Source organism: Bactrocera tryoni, unplaced genomic scaffold (genome assembly GCF_016617805.1).
Source record: "Bactrocera tryoni isolate S06 unplaced genomic scaffold, CSIRO_BtryS06_freeze2 scaffold_269, whole genome shotgun sequence".
Classification (NCBI taxonomy): domain Eukaryota; kingdom Metazoa; phylum Arthropoda; class Insecta; order Diptera; family Tephritidae; genus Bactrocera; species Bactrocera tryoni.
In genome coordinates, this window is record NW_024395992.1 from 49,428 (window position 1) to 69,330 (window position 19,903).

At 36.2% G+C, this 19,903-nt stretch overlaps 1 protein-coding gene across 1 annotated transcript; it reads left to right on the forward strand.

Moving 5' to 3' along the window:
• On the forward strand, positions 1 to 19,454 carry LOC120781086 (GMP synthase [glutamine-hydrolyzing]-like; the record flags this gene model as incomplete). Its single annotated transcript, XM_040113230.1, has 5 exons — positions 1 to 207; positions 254 to 425; positions 6,563 to 6,792; positions 6,867 to 7,058; positions 19,333 to 19,454. Coding segments are annotated over 5 exons (837 nt in total), but the record flags the coding sequence as incomplete, so codon positions are not given.
• Positions 19,455 to 19,903: the final 449 nt, after the last annotated feature.

Sequence of the window (19,903 nt, forward strand, 5' to 3'; positions counted from 1 at the left end):
AACTATTTTATAAGACAATTACCAAATGCTGGTCGTGTCGTTGAACCTTTAACCGATTTTCACAAAGATGAAGTAAGAGATATAGGCAGAGATCTCGGTCTACCAGCCGACTTAGTTGAACGACAACCATTTCCAGGGCCAGGCCTAGCTATCCGGATTCTCTGTGCTGAAGAACCTTATATAGAAAAAGACTACTCAGAAACACAGTTTTTTTTTTAATAACGAAAAATCAATTTCATTTTATTTTTTATAGGTTATAGCAAAAGTTATAGTTGATTTTCATAACAAACTATTGAAAAACCATGCATTAATAAATCGCGTAATTGGCTCTATCACTGAAGCAGAAGAAAAGGAACTTAAGCGTATTTCGTCCATAGATAAAGTGCAAGCTACTGTTTTACCTTTGCGATCTGTCGGTGTACAGGGTAAGTAATAATATACATAAATAAAGATTTACACGAATTTTGTGATTAAATTCACAAAAAATTATTGGAAATGACAAGAAATCATTGGAGACTATTGAATTAATAAGTAGTAACGATAGAGAGAGGACAAAGTCATGAAGTTGGTGAACAAGACCTCAATGTCTAAATTCCTGCCAGTGGTGGGTGTCAATTACTAGGAGAACAAGATTGACTATTACGAAGGTAAAATTAGCAAATTGATCTATAAACAGCCACAGGACGGCATTGGGACCGGTTCACCGGTAGGACCTGTTCATCGATTCCTGCTGGAAACAGTGGCTTCATTAGATAATGTCCCAAATATATTATTTTATTCATTTCAGTATATATTTTCTCATTTGAGAGTTTTCCTATGCTCATTTTTGTCATTCGCTAAGTATTACGTAACATTAATTTTTAAAGTGCAATTTGTTTTTGTTACAATAGTCACAGCCTTCCATCATTCTTACAACTTTCTCTTTCAAAAATAAACTTGAGGCACATCTGGTAGACATTCGTCTGCGACTTACAGCTAGGACGATGTATCGAAGCTTCTTTGTTTTTCTAGCGGTTGTCAAGCCGAGATTGCTACCATCAAATTAGTAGTTATATATTGCTTATGGGTGCCGTCTTCTTTAGGGAAGTGACTAACGACTCCGATAATAGAGCGTCAATAATAACTTTGAACTCAATAACCGTGCGCTTAAGGCTAGTTAAGGAATGCTTAACCTCTGTATCAACCGCATGGTGTTACTTAGAAATAAGCTTAGTTTGGGTACCATGCCGTAGGGGAACTCCAGGCATTTACAAAGCTGAAGTGTTAGCTGTGGTGCCCTGCCCTTCTTAGCAAAAGGAATTAGTCGGTCGGTCGCTCTCTTTGGCGTTATAACTGGACATTGTGCTACAGTTCTTTAGACATCCAGCCTCTTTAAGTATCAGCCATAGAATCTATCTTAACATAACCTATACTCCCAAAAGACAGGTTTACTCGAATTGTCAAATATAAAAAGTATTAACTATAGTAGCCGCAGTGCGCGCAAATAGGAAATGTGTTCCTATATTTTCCACTGAACAAAAAGGCTAGCCCGTTGAAAAATTCGGCTCTATAACAGAGTTTGTTTGGTTTTCTGACGCAAATATATGTTGTTATTGCAACACAACTTACATGTAAACCATAGAAGCTTTAGACAAATCCAAACCAGTAGCGAACATTGATTAAAATGAAAATAAGCCGTGGTTGCAAACGCGTAAGAAATCGGTGATCATTGGCTATTGTTGTTAATATACTTATGCTACTGGTTTGCTTTCTTATATTATATGAAAGCAGTTAGGATCAATTAGGAAGAATAATTAACAATCCTCTATATGTAAAAAGTGAATCCCGGGGTATACGGCAGACCAGTATTCAAAATGATAATGTAAAAAATGCATGTATTCTATGAAAGTTTGTCATGTTGTAAAGAAAAATTCGATCTATCTTCCACATTGAAAAAGATGCAATGTGCCTAAACCACAATGCAGAACCAAAACCTATAGTGGCAATGTTTCTCTAGTTCCAGCATTCATCAACTACATATGGTAAACAGTTTTTATCCTTTCGCAAAACATTGCACAAATTATAATAACTGTGTGCACTTAGGCACTCAAAGAGGGTTGCTGATGGGCCGATGCGGTCCATTACCACCCCACAAAGTGTCCTTAAGCGAAAACACATACTTATGTGAAAGTGCCATAACTAAGTACTCAATTAAGATACAAAACTGTAATTTGGCACAAAGAGGGACACCTTTGCGCTAATTTTTTTTAAGTGGTCGTGGTAAATATACATATCTTTTGAACCGCTAAAGCTAACTAGACCAAACTTGCTGAGTCGTTTTAGTACTTCTTCGTACACTCTGACTACCCATTTGACGGTTATGTTAAAATACTAAAAGTGTGGTAACTTACTAAATGCGCCACAAGCATTAAATTTCACAACCAGGATAGCAAGGAAGGACTTTATAGGAACAGCTGTAAAAGTTGTACAAGTGGCATAGCACCGCCCACCTTTAGGTGATATCCTATATCTCAGGAACTGAGTGTATTCAAACATTACTATACGAGTACGATGCGAAAGGAGGCGAAATCGAATGTCCATCTCCCCTATTTTCCATATAACAAACTTTTAAATGCCATGATCAATTGTCGAAATTGGACTATAACTTTTCAGGGCTAATTTTTTACCGAACATATCAGTCAATTTGTTAGGTCAAGTATTGAAATTGTGGGAAAAACTTGGTTTGATGACATCATGGCCTTGTGCCAAAAATAGGTACAATCGGGTCAATCAGGGGTGATGTGAAATATGATAGTTGTCGGAATCAGAATAGAAACCGATAAAAAAAGTAGTAGGTGTCATGAATTCAGATATTGGTTTTATGTTTGAAACATAATTTATATCGGTTTTGGGTGCCATCGAAAGCAATTTTATTGGTTTTGATATCAGAAATAAAGTAAGAAGATAATCGTTTAACAAATTTTAATATTGCGTTATTTCTGTGAGGTGATAGACGGTTGAAAATTTTTAAGTTAAGAAATTTATTTATTACGAATTAATTAACTTTATTTTTATAGGGGAAAACATAGGAACAGAACACAAACGCAGTGTTGCTGCCAATTGAATTACAGGTGGAATCGTCGAGGGCTGCAAATGTGGTTCTATGACATTTAACGCCATAAGAAAGCGTTTTTATTCAGTCGATAATGAAATGAGAATCTTGAAAAATAACACACAAGTAAATACAAGCTAAACTCCACTTACGATTCTCCTGGGGCATCAATTGGTTTACTGTGATCTCTTAATATTTTCCTCTAAACCTTTCCTTTTTTCTTTTCTAATAAAAGGAAAGTTAAAAGTGCCGAACTCATTGTAAATTTAATTAAAAATGTTCTCACGAGATTTGTCACATTAGTAAACAGCTGATTTTAATATTGGGAAGCTGTTTAATATGGGTTTGTTTTGATTTAGTGGCTTGGAAAACACTTTGTAAACTTATGTATTATGCAAAGTATGCGACTCTCAACGTGTGTTTTTTTGTTTTTAATTATACGATATATTTTATATCGTAAAAATCTTTTTTGATATAATCGGTATTGGCTGCATAAATTATGCAGATAACAATTTTGGACATAAAAGTATATTGGAAGAATAATGCTACTTCATTAAAAATAAATACATTTTCTTGTTGTTTGCTTTTTGAAAACCCTGGATTTTCGACTGTACTGTTGGTCAGAAACGTCAATCATTATATATAAAAATCACGTGCCACGTTGTTTATCCGCGATGGACGCCTAAACTACTGAACCGATTTTAAATTTGATTGCACACGGAGTGCAATTTGATCCAACTTGAGAGACAGGATAGCTTACATCTCAATTTATAATCGCAATATTATATTATTGCAAATTATTTGACAGTCACAATTATTTGTTAGCTCCAAAAGAATGTAACAGATGGCGATAATTATTGATTGGATTGAGTAAGTATTCAACAGATGGCGCTATGTTAAAAATACAAACCTTTTATATAAGTTGCAACTTTATAGCATAATCACCAAATATTTTACTATTCAAACACAAAATAAATTTATGTTATATCTTAGTTTCAGCAATACGTAGTCATTATGCTATTAAATTTGTGTTTTTAATATAGCGCCATCTATTGAATACTTACTCAATCCAGCCACCAGTTGACGTCACCTGTTAGAATATTTTGGAGCTAACGGATAATTGTGACTGTGAAATAATAGACAAAGAATTTGAATAAAATAATATTGCGATTATAAATTGAAATGTAAGCTATCCTATCAATAGAAAAATAATTTGAAATAAAATATTCAATTATTCTTACTTTTTCAATTTTTGATGTTAGCATAACCGGCCATGTGTTATAGCCCTGACAGACGAGCAAAATTAATGCGCATTAAGCAACGCTAATGCGAATTGAAATATTATGGTGACAGACGGCAGACTTGTGCATTTAGACAGCTAACTGTGAAATTTGTTTATTTATCTAAAGAAAAAAGTTAAATTAATATGAATAAGAGAAATTATTAATAGAAATTTTGGTTTTTTTCGAAAATCAATTTAAATTAATTAATTTTAACGAAAAAAATCGTTTATTACTAACTACGTTAAAAGATAATAGAGTGAAATAGACTGTTGCCTGCTAAAATTTGGTAAATTCAGCTAAATTCACGAAATTCTTGTGCATTACAAATTTGCATTAACATGGGTCAAATGCGCAAGTAAATGTAAATTAAGCCCGCTAATGCAAATTAACGCTGTCGTCTGTCAGGGCTATTACTTAGACTGAAGTATACATTACATTATTTTATATTGAATACTGTGAAATTATATTAGGTTTTAAATAATTAGTGCTTGATTGTTCAAAAATGTTTAATTAAAATATATACATGTAAGTATACGTACTATCACATAGTTATGATATTAAATTTGCTATGCAGCAAATAACAATGTATGATATATGTATGTATCTTGATGATGAGAGGTACTAAGGCTCCACGATAAATGTAACTAAATTTGGTTATCGAGCTATTTATTTTCCGCTTGCTTTTCATGTTATTGATTTATTTATTAATAATAGTTAATCGATTTACAAAAATTTATTTACCATTTTGCAGATAATGTAACGGTGTTTAATAATGCTATTTCCAAAAATTAATTAATGTACTACTGTGATCAAATTGAAAGGAGAATTTTGTCCATTTCATTTCCTTCAAAGTGTTCCTCTCCCGCTGCAAAACACTAATGTCAACGAATTTTCTATGCACTTGGAAAAATCATCCGTCGTGATGGCCATCAGGGGCTTCTTCGATTCAACTTTTATATCCTCAATTGAGTCAAAACGGTGTCCTCGGAGTGGTCATGTGAATTTGGTTAATAGCCAGAAGTTACACGAAGATAAATCATGCGAATGCGGTGGTTGCGGCATGATATTATTTAAAAATGTCGAGTGCATTATCGAACTTCTTTGTTCAATAAATTCAGACATATGTAGTAAAAATCGAAGAATTCACTTTTAGAACCTCACAAAACGACGCGTATGTCAAATACTAATGAATATTTTGACGTGAAATTTAGCATAGATGTCACTAACAATACTCAACTTACTGATTCGAAAAACACAGGAAGTATAAATTAAAAATTCACCTTTCTATTTTATCACAGTAGTATATATTATTTTGCGCCGAATCTATTTGTGTTAGCTAAATACGGATTAACCAAAAATATTGTGCGCCAATTAGTGCTAAATTAAATTGAGATGAATATACTGTTTCTGCCAGAATACCAAAATGAGACTTCTAACAAACAGAGTCACTAAATTACGATTGTGACAATTAGAGACATGAGACAATCGTGACAAGCAGAATACCGATATAAAAGTATTGATAATTCAAAATATTGAATATTATTCTTAAAGATTTAAAACTATTTGTTAGAAATTTAATTAAAAAAATATTTTTAAATTAATTCTTTTGTATTAACTCTTGCCGAATTCAATAGTATGAAAATTTGGTTCAATCGTATTAAAAGTACTTCCCTTTCAAATTCCAATCCTGTGGATTCTTATACCAGCTTTATCGTTTCCGTCTTCGTTCTTACATAATAATTTCATTGTATTAAGGGGTAACTGTTCCCCGTGAAGAGTTTATTACAATGTAATATAACACAAAATTTAGCCACAGCAACGCGTGACCGGGTCTGCTAGTAGTATTTTGATGTTTACAATCAAGTAAATAGTTCATAAATTATGCTTAAATGTTATTGATAGTTATTCCCAACTAACAATTTTGTGAACAAATTACATGAATTTGTTAGATTCGTTAGATGGACGTTAGAAAACCATATCGAAAATGGGAATTTTTCACCATGTAAAATTCACGATAAAAAAGAAAAATTTGTGAATTTTTCCATGGAGGAATGGCGTTCACGCGAAGTTCACGACAAGGCTGAATTAATCTTTCCCACAAAAGACGGTTAAGTTTAAGATATCTAAAAAAACATAAGTTTTTACATAGTTTATATTAAATATATTTTTACATTATCTTATTTTTCAGGTGATAAAAGAACTTATAGCTATGTGGTGGGGTTTTCTTGTAGCTCAGAACCCAATTGGAATGATTTGATATTTTTGGCAAAATTAATTCCTCGTATTCTTCATAATATCAATTGTGTTTGCTATGTGTTTGGAGGTCCCGTGCAATATGAAATTACGGATATAACTCATACTACTCTTAATGAATACGTTTTAGAGCAACTAAGGGAAGCTGACGCTATAGGAAACGAAGTATAATTTATAAAAGTTGATATTTTGTAGAAATACTTTTAACATTGATTGCATTCTATGTTTCTTTAATTTAGATAATAATTCAGGCAGGAGTACATCGTGTAATTTCGCAAATGCCAATTGTTTTGATTCCCATGTATTTTGACAGAGATCCGACGAATCGAACTCCGTCTTGTTGTAGGTCAATAGTCTTAAGACAATTTTTAACAAATGATTTTATGACCGGAGTACCAGTAATACCAGGATCTCTTCAGTTGCCAACACAGGTAGGAATACAATCATTTTATGTTACGTTAATTGTGTTTTCCTATTATAACAGCCCTATTCTGAAAAAACCTCTCAACTGAGTTGAGAGGAAAAATTTGAGAGATTTCTTGTGAGGCATATTTTGTGAGGTTATTCTTGCTCAAACCTCATAAGAAACAAGTAAGGAAGGGATAAGTTCGGGTGTCACCGAACATTTTATACTCTCGCATGGTAAAGTGATAATCGAGATTTCATAATACGTCATTTACATATTTTTCAAATACCGTATTTTTGTAAAGTTTTATTCCGCTATCATCATTGGTTCCTAATGTTTATACTCGTATTATACAGAGAAGGCACCAGATGGAATTCAAAATAGCTTTATATTGGAAGAAGGCGTGGTTGTGAACCGATTTCACCCATATTTCGTACATGTCATCAGGGTGTTAAGAAAACATTATATACCGAATTTCATTGAAATCGGTATAGTAGCTCCTGAGATATGGTTTTTGGTCCATAAGTCGGCGGCGCCACGCCCATTTTCAATTTTTAAAAAAAGCCTGGGTGCAGCTTCCTTCTGCCATTTCTTCCGTAAAATTTAGTGTTTCTGACGTTTTTTGTTAGTCGGTTAACGCACTTTTAGTGATTTTCAACATAACCTTTGTATGGGAGGTGGGCGTGGTTATTATCCGATTTATTCCATTTTTAAACTGTATATAGAAATGCCTGAAGGAAACGACTTTATAGAGTTTGGTTGACATAGCTATAGTAGTTTCCGAGATACGTACAAAAAACTTAGTAGGGGGCGGGGCCACGCCCACTTTTCCAAAGAAAATTACGTCCAAATATGCCCCTCCCTAATGCGATCCCTTGTGCCAAATTTCACTTTAATATCTTTATTTATGGCTTAGTTATGACACTTTATAGGTTTTCGGTTTCCGCCATTTTGTGGGCGTGGCAGTGGGCCGATTTTGCCCATCTTCGAACTTAACCTTCTTATGGAGCCAAGGAATACGTGTACCAAGTTTCATCATGATATCTCAATTTTTACTCAAGTTACAGCTTTCACGGACGGACGGACAGACGGACGGACAGACGGACGGACAGACAGACATCCGGATTTCGACTCTACTCGTCGCCCTGATCACTTTGGTATATATAACCCTATATCTGACTCTTTTAGTTTTAGGACTTACAAACAACCGTTATGTGAACAAAACTATAATACTCTCGTTAGCAACATTGTTGCGAGAGTATAAAAAGCTTAAAAAAGTCACCACGTGAGGTAAAACGCTTTTTGCTGTCAAACAGCTGTTTTAATAAAAATAAACAAACAAAAACACAAATGGATAATAAAGATATGTATGCGTCTGTGCTTGAGGGTGAAACATTCCCAATATGGGTACAATCGATTGCGCCGATTGTGCCCTTGATCCCAAATTTCGTGCAAAATCTTTAAGAGAAAATTTGTTTATTTATTTATATTTATTTTTATTTATTTATCTTACCCCTTCTTTGTATCTGAAACATCCTGCGCGCTTGAAGGGAAGAAAATTTCACTGCCCTTAGCATCCCTAATTAATTTCGAAATAAAGTGCAGAGCTCTGGACACAGAGAACTGGCTCATAGAGAGCATATAACTATTACCAACGAATTTTTGGTAAGAGCCATGCCCGTAAAAATACAAACACGCCAGGAAACGCAGATCAAAAGATATACTCGACTTCTGCACATCATGCGGCACCAATTCACCTATAAGTACTTTACATAGCGATTTTGGGAATCGAAATGTATTTATAATTGTTGTGTCTTGCATAGTAAAAGGATCGCTTTTGTCTCGTAAACCCTTCAAAATTTTCTTCCTACCCCCCGAATCCCCCTCCTCAACAATTGCCGCATACACAAAGAACAGTTTCTCCATGCTAGTTATAACACTCAAATATTAAAAAAAAAAATGTCAAATATTGATGTAAAACAAAACAAACACACATGTTTTGTATTAGGATGCCTGCTTTCACACGTCACAGATATTTGTGCTAATAGTGAGCATTTGAGCTTTTGAATTTTCGCCAGAATAAGGTAACCCTCACTATAGTGAGAAACATCACTGTAGTGAGGTTGGTGACTTTTGTGAGGGCATGAGAATAGGGCTGTAAGTTTAGTCTTTGCTTTGACATTTTTCCACTCGCTATCTTCGATTACTTGCAAAAATATTTCATATGTAAGCAACAACAAAGAAAAAGGATATTACATAGAGTACTGTACAATCCAGAATATATATACCTCATTAAAGTGGTATAGCCTAGCCGATGTTACTAAGTTTTGTTTTACACATATTATTTTAAGTTTTACTTTCAAAAATGAAACGCAATGTTAAAAAATTAATATTCTTAGTTGTACAACGATTTCCAAATCTTAAAATCTTTTTGTTTAACTTTTAATTTAATTAATTATTGGCTGTCAAAATGAGTTATGTTCAACCATGACTATTTCTGAAGCATTCGTAATATTTGTAAATTGACGTAAAAAACAAAGTTAGGCAAAATCTATTGATTCCCTTAGAATGTGCCAAAGGCACTAATTTTTATATCTGAACAATGTATATTAAGGTTGTAACTCCCAGAAGGCAACTTCGGAGACCCTATAAAGTATATACATATATATAATGGGTAGTCGAAAGGTATTTTCGTATCTTGTCAATAGATGTTGCAGTCGTATATCTCCGGTGCTACCAATCACATTGTGTCATACCATACAGTGTTGGAACGGTAAGCTTCATTTAATAAAAAATATAATAAGATAGTTGAAAAAAAGTTACAGATGCTCAAAAATAAGTGAAAATAAAGAAAAAATTCGCTATATTTTGAAATTTTTGTATAAAATGGAAAAATGCCACGCAAGCCACCAATGAAATTTGTGAAGTTTACAGAGACGATGCATTATCAGCTCGTGTAGCACAACAATGGTTCGTTCACTTCCATTCTGGAAATTTCGATTTACACTGATGGAATAATGTCGCTAGCGAAAAAATGACAAAAAGTGGTCGACAAAAAGTGGTCGACCAAAATGGTACATATTTGTTTATTTATTTATTATTATAAATATAAAAAAATAAGTTAAAATTTTATTAGAAATACGAAAAGACTTTTTCGACTACCCAATATATCAGCAAGCTATGTTGAATCGATCGTGATCCATGTATGTCTGTATAAACGAGGAAAAGTCCCTTAGTATTGGAGATATTGATTTGAAATTATTCATACGACCTTTTAACCCCAATAAGCTGCTCATTTGTTAGAAACGCCGATTTCGGAACACTATAACGTATAGCTACCACCTTAGACTGATCTATTAAAATTAAATTCCTAACGAAATTTGGAGTGAATTATTGTCCAATACAGTGATACCATCCCCAAACATATTGTTCAGGTCGAATCACGTATAACTGCCATACAAACTAACTGATAAAAATCAAGATAAAGATTTTCATAAAAGATCCGTAAGCAACTTTAATTATACTTAAATGTTGTTTATATCATCCTACCACCATTTGTATACATGGCCGATCACGTTTAAAGATTTAGTTATAGGTAATATATGTATGTAGGGGTGGATTCGTATTTATTATCAAAAAAAAGTGTTTAATTTACAAAAGTGTTCTTATTTTATTTTTTATAAAAATGTTCTTAACAATGTTTTAGTTTTTATTTTTCAACTGGCACCGTGCTCGTCCGCGTGTCGACTGACTGTCGTTTTCAAAGTCTTCGTTACTTGTTTCTTCATCGCTACTCGTTGTCTTCGTCGCTACTCGTTGTCTATTGCGATCAGTGTTGCACGTTACTGTCCGTACGTTCGCCCACTTCTAGTCTGTCCTTTATTCGTTCCCACATGTATACAAATAAATGCTTATATCGGCACACCTCTGTAATGTGTTGTGATTTTTACAATGGATAAAATTATGGAACAAAGTCTCAAATTTTTAATTTCTACTAAATTTCGTCTGCGAAAACGTTGCAAATGTTAGAAAAAAGTTACGATGATTCAGTTTTATCAAATACGAGTGGTACAATGTCTTCAAAGACGGTCGAGAGATCGTTGAAGTTCAACTGATGAAAATATTAAAAAAGTGAAGGATATGGTGCTTGAAAATTGTTAGACAAGTGTTAGTGAGATGGCAAGAGAGCTCGACACCTCCCGCGAGTCCACTCTTGCTGGGCTCGTTCCGATAAAACGTTATAACTGCTGATGAGACATGGGTTTATAAGTTTGACATGCAAACAAGTCAACAATCGTCGGAATAGAGGGGAAAAAACGAGACGAAACCAAACAAACACCCCAAAGCCGCTCAAATATCAAGGTCTTGGTTTTGTGCATCATGAATTTGTTTCGGAGCTAAAGACGGTCAGTAAAGAGTTCCATTTGGCCGTATTGAGGTGTTTGCGTGAGAACATCTTTCGATAATGGTCGGAATTGTAGAAGAACAATTCATGGATTTTACACGATGATAATGCACCATCGCATTGAACCACGGTTGTAACGGATTTTGAAGCGAAAACTGCATTGGATACCATCGATCAACCACCGTATTCACCAGATTTGGCTCCGTGAGATTTTTTCTTGTTCCCCAAACTGAAGTTGCCGCTTCGTGGAACCCGTTTTCAATAGTATGAAGAGATAAAACAAAATTCGCTGAAGGCCATTCCAAAAAGTGCTTATGAAATGTTGCGACAGCTGGAAAAACCGTTTATCATAAGTGTATTACATCTGGTGGGAATTACTATGAAGGCGAAAAAATAAATTTTGATGAATAACTAAATATTATGGGTTTTATTCACAATTTTCGGGTTATTAAATTGCATCAGGAAATTTATGATTATTCTTTAAATTAATAAATTCTAAATTTTATAATATTTCGAGTTTTTTACTTTTTATGAGATTACATTTTTAATAGGTCTGATGCCCACTTAAGCTTTAATATTGTGTTTTTGAATCCTTTTTTCTAATAAATTCGATATGTGCTCTGTGGCATTAATGTCAGGTGATTATGGTGGTGTTTGGAGTTGCTTGCAATTTTCAATAAGGAGCTACATAAGTAGACCGACAGGGAGAGCAAACGATGCCATATTTTTTCCCGCTCTTTTGACATTTCTCTTCAGTAAGGTTTGCAATTTCATCGTGTAAAGATATTCGATCCAACAGCGAGTCGAAATTATTATATTTAAAACCTCGTGTTGAAATTAGTTCTATAAATGATTGTTATGTACCTGAACTATTACAACACTATAACTATCTAAAACAAATATTTTGAAAAAAAAAGAAAATTAATGATTAGGTAAAAATCAAAAGATAGTAAGTAAAGTAAAGTTTTAATAATTAAGGATGCGGTAATTTTACATTGAGCGTATCTGCTTTAAGTTGTAATAATGCATTACTAATGTGGGATGGCAACTCTATCCTGAGCGAGCTGACTCAGCGAGCTGTTGCATCATCTCACTGATTGGACGACGAGTAGGAGACGAGGCGGCGAGCGCGACTGATCGAGCATTAAAAAGAAGCCTTGTTACTTTTGAATTTTTCGTTCACTTTTAATTAATATACATTTTCTTGTTCAAATAAACTTAAAGCTACATTCAAATAAACTAAACGCTACATTCAAATAAACTAAAAGCTACATTCAAATAAACTAAAATCTACATTTTGGGGGCTCGTCCATAAGTGAAAATTTTGCTGTGTGCGATTCGGCATAATGGCGTCGCTTGGTGCGGTTTGAAAAGATACGTGAAAATCTAAAGCGTAGCAGAAAAAGAGGCTATCGCGGCGTTGCACAAGTTTGTGTTTGAAAATGACGGTGACCGAGCAAACCGCAAACGGTTGCGCGAATTTGAAGGATTTTGTTTGATGCCAGCGACGAGGCATACTTGCAAAAAGTTAGCATACGTAGACAAAAATTTAAACGAAAACGACCTCGCTTGCATATGCAACATTTTAAGTATAAATTACAAACGCGAAAATTTAAAACATTACATATTTGAAAATCTTCAAAAGGGACGCTTGTTATACGCAGGCGCTAACGACGACGACGGCAGCGACAGCGCTAACGAAAACAAAGAGAGCGACGACGAGAGCAACGACGGCGACGGCGACGGCGCAAGCAAAGACGATGCAAGCGACGTGGCAAGCTCAAAACACAACAACGATGGCATAAATCAACGAGTACAGACTATGGGAGTAAATTCAACGAGAACAACGAATATAAGAAAAAATATTAACGACGATTGCTTTCTCTCTTTTGCGAATGAGGGTGAAGCGAATATAAATACAGACGCGGCGAGATATATTACGACACAAATGTCACGGTTTGCTATTAATTTTCGAGACGTAGAGGATTCGGTGAGAACAAATGACGGCACAGAAAAAATACCAGTTGAAATATGGATAGAAGAGTTTGAAGAGACAGCGGCAATTATGTTTTGGGACGAATTTCAAAAATTTGTGTTTGCTAAAAAATCGCTTAAAGGACTTGCTAAACTTTTTATATCAAGTGAAAGAGGTATCACGTCGTGGGCAAAATTAAAGCTATGTTTACTTGATGAATTCAAATCAGTAACAAATAGTGCACAATTGCATAAATTGCTTGTGGGAAAAACAATGCAGGAAAATGAAAGTGTGCTGGAGTATTTTTTTAACATGAAGGAAATTGCTTCGCGAGGCAATATCGAAGAATGCGCGTTAATTCAATACGTGATTGACGGAATGTTAGATCTGAACATTAATAAAACAATTTTGTACGGCGCGAAAAATGTAAAAGAATTTAAGGAAAAACTTAAATGTTATGAACGTATAAGCGAAAGAAACAAGCAAGTGACGGTGAAAAAACAGCTGAAAAAAGAAAATGACAAAAAAGAAAATGACAAAAATATTAAACGAGACTTTGTGTGTTATAACTGTGGTGCAAAAGGGCACAAATCAGTAAATTGCGATAAAAAAGAAAAAGGTACAAAATGTTTTGAGTGTCAGCAATTTAGCCATATAGCGAAGGATTGTGTGTTTAACAAATCTAGCAACAACGCAAAAAGTGTAAACATAGTGAGTGCACAAGCCAATTAGCACAGTTGGTTTGTATTGTAAAGCTTTGTTTGACACTGGTAGCAAAGTTAATATAATATCATTCGATTTATACACGACATTAAATAGGCCGGCAATGAGTGAATCAAAAATTCTGCTAACTGGGTTTGGTAAAAAATGTAATTTTAAACCAAAGGGTGAAATAGAAAAAACAATAAAAATTGACGATGACTATTACAATTTGTTGTTCCAAGTGGTGGCAACTGAGTTTTTGGAAGTAGATATGATTATCGGTGCTGACTTTTGTTTATTAGCTGAAATAAAAATTAACCTTCAGGACTTAATATAAGAAAATTGAATAGTGAAAATGAAAATAAGGCGTTTTCTGTGTTTAACATTGAAATTGAACCAGAGAGTGGTGATAAAATAAATATTGACGTAGGTGCTAGTGCGTATGCTAGACAAAAAGTTTTTGAACTGGTAAAAGACTACAAACCAAATAAGTGTAAATCTACCAATGTGCAAATGAACATAGTTGTACGCCGCGCAGATTGCCTTTTAGTGAGCGATGTGTTGTAGACGACCAAATTGAGCAATGGCTTAGTGAGGGTATAATTGAGATATCGGAATCGGAGTATAGTAGTCCGATTGTCCTTGTCAAAAAACGCGATGGTACATCTAGGCTATGTGTGGATTACCGTAGATTGAATAAGGTAATCATCAGAGACAGATTTCCACTACCACTGATAGAAAACCAATTGGATAGACTACAAGACGCGAAAGTCTTCAGTACAATTGACCTGAAGAACGGTTTTTTTATGTCCCTGTGGCAAAGAGTAGTCAAAAATACACGTCGTTTATTACGCATAGTGGTCAGTATCAATTCTTAAAGGTGCCGTTTGGTCTTGCAAATTCGCCGAGTGTTTTTCAGCGACACATCAACGCAATTTTCCGTGACTTAATGCGAAGCGGCATTGCACTGTCGTACATTGATGATATCATAATACCAGCTAGTGATGAAAGTGAGGCTTTGAACAATTTAGAAAAAGTGTTTAATGTATGTAGAGACCTTGGACTGCAAATAAACTTTAAAAAATGTCAGTTTCTTAAAAGAAAAGTAGAGTTCCTTGGACATACAATTGAAAATCAGCAAATTACGCCTTCCCAAAGTAAAACCGAATCCTTGTTAAAATACAAGCTTCCACAAAACCTGAAGCAATTAGAAAGTTTTCTAGGGTTAGCTAATTACTTTAGAAAATTCATAAGAAACTTTTCGACGATAACTAAACCGCTTCTTCTTCTTCTTAATTGGCGTAGAAACCGCTTAAGCGATTATAGCCGAGTTAACAACAGCGCGCCAGTCTTTTCTTCTTCTCGCTACGTGGCGCCAATTGGATATTCCAAGCGAAGCCAGGTCCTTCTCCACTTGGTCCTTCCAACGGAGTGGAGGTCTTCCTCTTCCTCTGCTTCCCCCGGCGGGTACTGCGTCGAATATTTTCAGAGCTGGAGTGTTTTCGTCCATTCGGACAACATGACCTAGCCAGCGTAGCCGCTGTCTTTTAATTCGCTGAACTATGTCGATGTCGTCGTATATCTCGTACAGCTCATCGTTCCATCGAATGCGGTATTCGCCGTGGCTAACGCGCAAAGGACCCTAAATCTTTCGCAGAACTTTTCTCTCGAAAACTCGCAACGTCGACTCATCCGTTGTTGACATCGTCCAAGCCTCTGCACCATACAGCAGGACGGGAATTATGAGTGACTTATAAAGTTTGGTTTTTGTTTGTCGAGAGAGGACTTTGCTTCTCAATTGCCTACTCAGTCCGAAGTAGCACCTGTTGGCAAGAGTTATCCTGCGTTGGATTTCTAGGCTGACATTGTTGGTCGTGTTTACGCTGGTTCCAAGATAGACGAAATTATCTACGACTTCAAAGTTATGACTGTCAACAGTGACGTGAGTGCCAAGTCGCGAATGCGACGACTGTTTGTTTGATGACAGGAGATATTTCGTCTTGCCCTCGTTCACTGCCAGACCCATTTTCTGTGCTTCCTTGTCCAGCCTGGAGAAAGCAGAACTAACGGCGCGGGTGTTGAGGCCGATGATATCAATATCATCGGCATACGCCAACAGCTGTACACTCTTATAGAAGATGGTACCTTCTCTATTTAGTTCTGCGGCTCGAACTATTTTCTCCAAAAGCAGGTTGAAAAAGTCGCACGATAGGGAATCGCCTTGTCTGAAACCTCGTTTGGTATCGAACGGCTCGGAGAGGTCCTTCCCGATCCTGACGGAATATCTGGTCGGTTGTTGATTTGCCAGGTCTGAAGCCACACTGATAAGGTCCAATCAGTTTGTTGACGGTGGGCTTTAATCTTTCACACAATACGCTCGATAGAACCTTATATGCGATGTTGAGGAGGCTAATCCCACGGTAGTTGGCGCAGATTGTGGGGTCTCCTTTTTTTATGGATTGGGCATAGCACACTTAAATTCCAATCGTTGGGCATGCTTTCGTCCGACCATATTTTACAAAGAAGCTGATGCATGCACCTTATCAGTTCTTCGCCGCCGTGTTTGAATAGCTCGGCCGGCAATCCGTCGGCCCCTGCCGCTTTGTTGTTCTTCAGGCGGGCAATTGCTATTCGAACTTCTTTCATGGTCGGGTAATGGAACGTCTGCTCCATCGTCATCGATTGGGGAATCGGGTTCTCCTTCTCCTGGTGTTGTGCGTTCACTGCTATTCAGCAGGCTGGAGAAGTGTTCCTCCATAATTTAAGTATGCTCTGGGCATCAGTGACTAGATCACCTTTGGGGTTCTACAGGAATACGCTCCGGTCTTGAAACCTTCCGTAAGCCGCCGCATTTTTCGTAGAATTTTCGAGCATTACCCCTGTCGGCCAGCTTATCAAGCTCTTCGTACTCACGCATTTCAGCCTCTTTCTTCTTCTGTCTACAAATGCGTCTCGCTTCCCTCTTCAACTCTCGGTATCTATCCCATCCCGCACGTGTAGTGGTCGATCGTAACGTTGCGAGGTAGGCAGCCTGTTTTCTCTCCGCTGCGACACGGCACTCCTCGTCGTACCAGCTGTTCTTTTGCACTTTCCGAAAACCAATGGTTTCAGTTGCAGCTGTACGTAAGGAGTTTGAAATGCCGTCCCACAGTTCCCTTATAACTACCCCAGTGAAGAACTAAACCGCTTAGTGATTTAAAAAAACAAAATAGGAAATTCGAAATGAGAGAAGAGCAAATAAAATCATTTGAGACGGTGAAGCAGCTTTTGAGCCAAAAACCAGTTTTGAATATTTTTAATCAGCGTTATGAAACAGAGGTGCACACAGACGCGTCCGCCGATGGTTACGGTGCCGTACTCCTACAAAAATCACCAGAAGACAAACAGTGGCACCCTGTGTATTACATGAGCAAGAAGACAGCAGATGCAGAGAAGAAATATTCGAGCTATGAGCTAGAGGTGTTGGCAGCTATCGAGGCGTTAAAAAATTTAGAGTCTATTTACTCGGTTTGCACTTTAAATTGGTGACAGACTGCAAAGCCTTTACAAAGACATTGGAAAAAAAGGATCTGTGCACAAGGGTGGCTAGATGGGTACTCTTTCTGCAGGAATACGACTACGTAGTGGAGCACAGGTCAGGCTCGCAAATGAGACATGCCGATGCTTTGAGCAGATATGCCGTGCTAAGTTTCAACAGTGAAAGCATACTTACAAAAATTCATCGCACGCAATCCCAAGACGAAGAGCTACAAACGATAAGGGAAGTACTAAAGCATAACTCTGCATACGACGACTATTTCATTAAGGGGGACGTTTTGTACAAGTTGATCGACGACGTTGAATTGTTGGTAGTAGCTCAAGAAATGCAGAGAGCCATCATCAAGCAAGCGCACGAAAGAGGGCACTTCGGAGTCAAGAAAACGAAAGAACTTATAACCAAAGGATATTTTATACCGGAACTAGAAGTGAAGATCCGAAATACTATTACGAATTGCGTGCAGTGTGTTGTAGGCAACCGTAAACAAGGTAAACAAGAAAGAGAACTGCATCCTTTAACCAAAGGAGACCAACCGTTACATACGTATCACGTCGATTTTCTAGGACCATTAGAATCCACAAGCAAGCAATATAAACATATATTTGCGGTAATCGACGCTTTCACCAAATTTTGTTGGCTGTACCCAACCAAAACGACATCTGCTAAAGAGGTAATTTCAAAGTTAGAGATACAGACGGCTGTATTTGGCAACCCATTTCAAATAGTATCAGATCGTGGTTCGGCGTTCATGTCTGAAGATTTCAGAGCGTACTGTGGGGCGGAAAACATCATACACTGCAAAGTAACTACAGGTCTACCCAGAGCCAATGGCCAAGTGGAGAGGCTCAATGCGACAATTACCAATGTTTTAGCCAAACTTAGCATAAAAGATCCGACGAAGTGGTACAAATATGTGGATAGCGTACAAAAATCAATTAACTCGACGTACACAAGAAGCACTGGTCATACACCGTTTGAATTATTAGTAGGTACTAAAATGCGTACTAAAGACGACCATGATGTAAATCAGGTAGTTCAAGACGAAATCGTAAAGAGCTACAACGACGGCCGTGAAATAATGCGAAAAGAAGCGAAACAACAAATACTGAAATTACAAGACGAAAATCGAAAATCCTATAACCTTCGTCGCAAACCAGCAACCCGCTACAAAGATGGCAATCTTGTGGCTATTAAACGTACGCAGTTCGGTGGAGGGTTAAAGCTTAAACCAAAGTTTTTGGGTCCATATAGCGTGGTAAAAACAAAAGCAAACAACACGTACGATGTTTTACGAGTCGGTGACGGCGAAGGAGCCAAACGCACTACAACATGTGTAGAGTATATGAAGCCTTGGCCGGAGAATGATATAGTCAGTGGCACATTCGAGTCGAATGCCTAGCAGGATGGCCGAGATGTGGGATGGCAACTCTATCCTGAGCGAGCTGACTCAGCGAGCTGTTGCATCATCTCACTGATTGGACGACGAGTAGGAGACGAGACGGCGAGCGCGACTGATCGAGCATTAAAAAGAAGCCTTGTTACTTTTGAATTTTTCGTTCACTTTTAATTAATATACATTTTCTTGTTCAAATAAAATTAAAGCTACATTCAAATAAACTAAAAGCTACATTCAAATAAACTAAAATCTACACTAATAATAATATTTTTTTCATTAAAAGTTCTCCATAACATTGTTCACGAAATATCAAAATTAGATGGCATATCCCGAGTTTTATACGACTTGACATCTAAACCACCAGGTACAACCGAATGGGAGTAACTCTATTATCTAATTTTAACCTGATTTCTATGATAGAATCATCAATCTCTAATATAAATCGTATGAAATATGTGGAAATGCTTTAAAAATTTGCTGATTTTAACTTTATAGTTATTAAATAAATGTGCTCTTAAAATAATTTTTTTACTTAATGAGCATGTATTCAACGCTGTTAAGTATGCCTTTTATTGAATGTGATTATTTGAGGCTAAAAGGAATATTTTTTTGTATACTTATTAAATGAAATTTTTTTACTGGTGTTTTAATACTTAGAATTAATCAAGCTATAATCAATAAGGTTAAACGTATAATGGAGGCTGTGTTCTCATAAAAACTGCGCAACAAAATATCAGTTTTCGCATGAATTAACGATTTTTATATACATATATGAAAGGCCTAACAAGTACAAACAAAAATTGGAAATCGAATAATTGTTTAATTTTCTGAGCACACATTAAGATATAGATAAT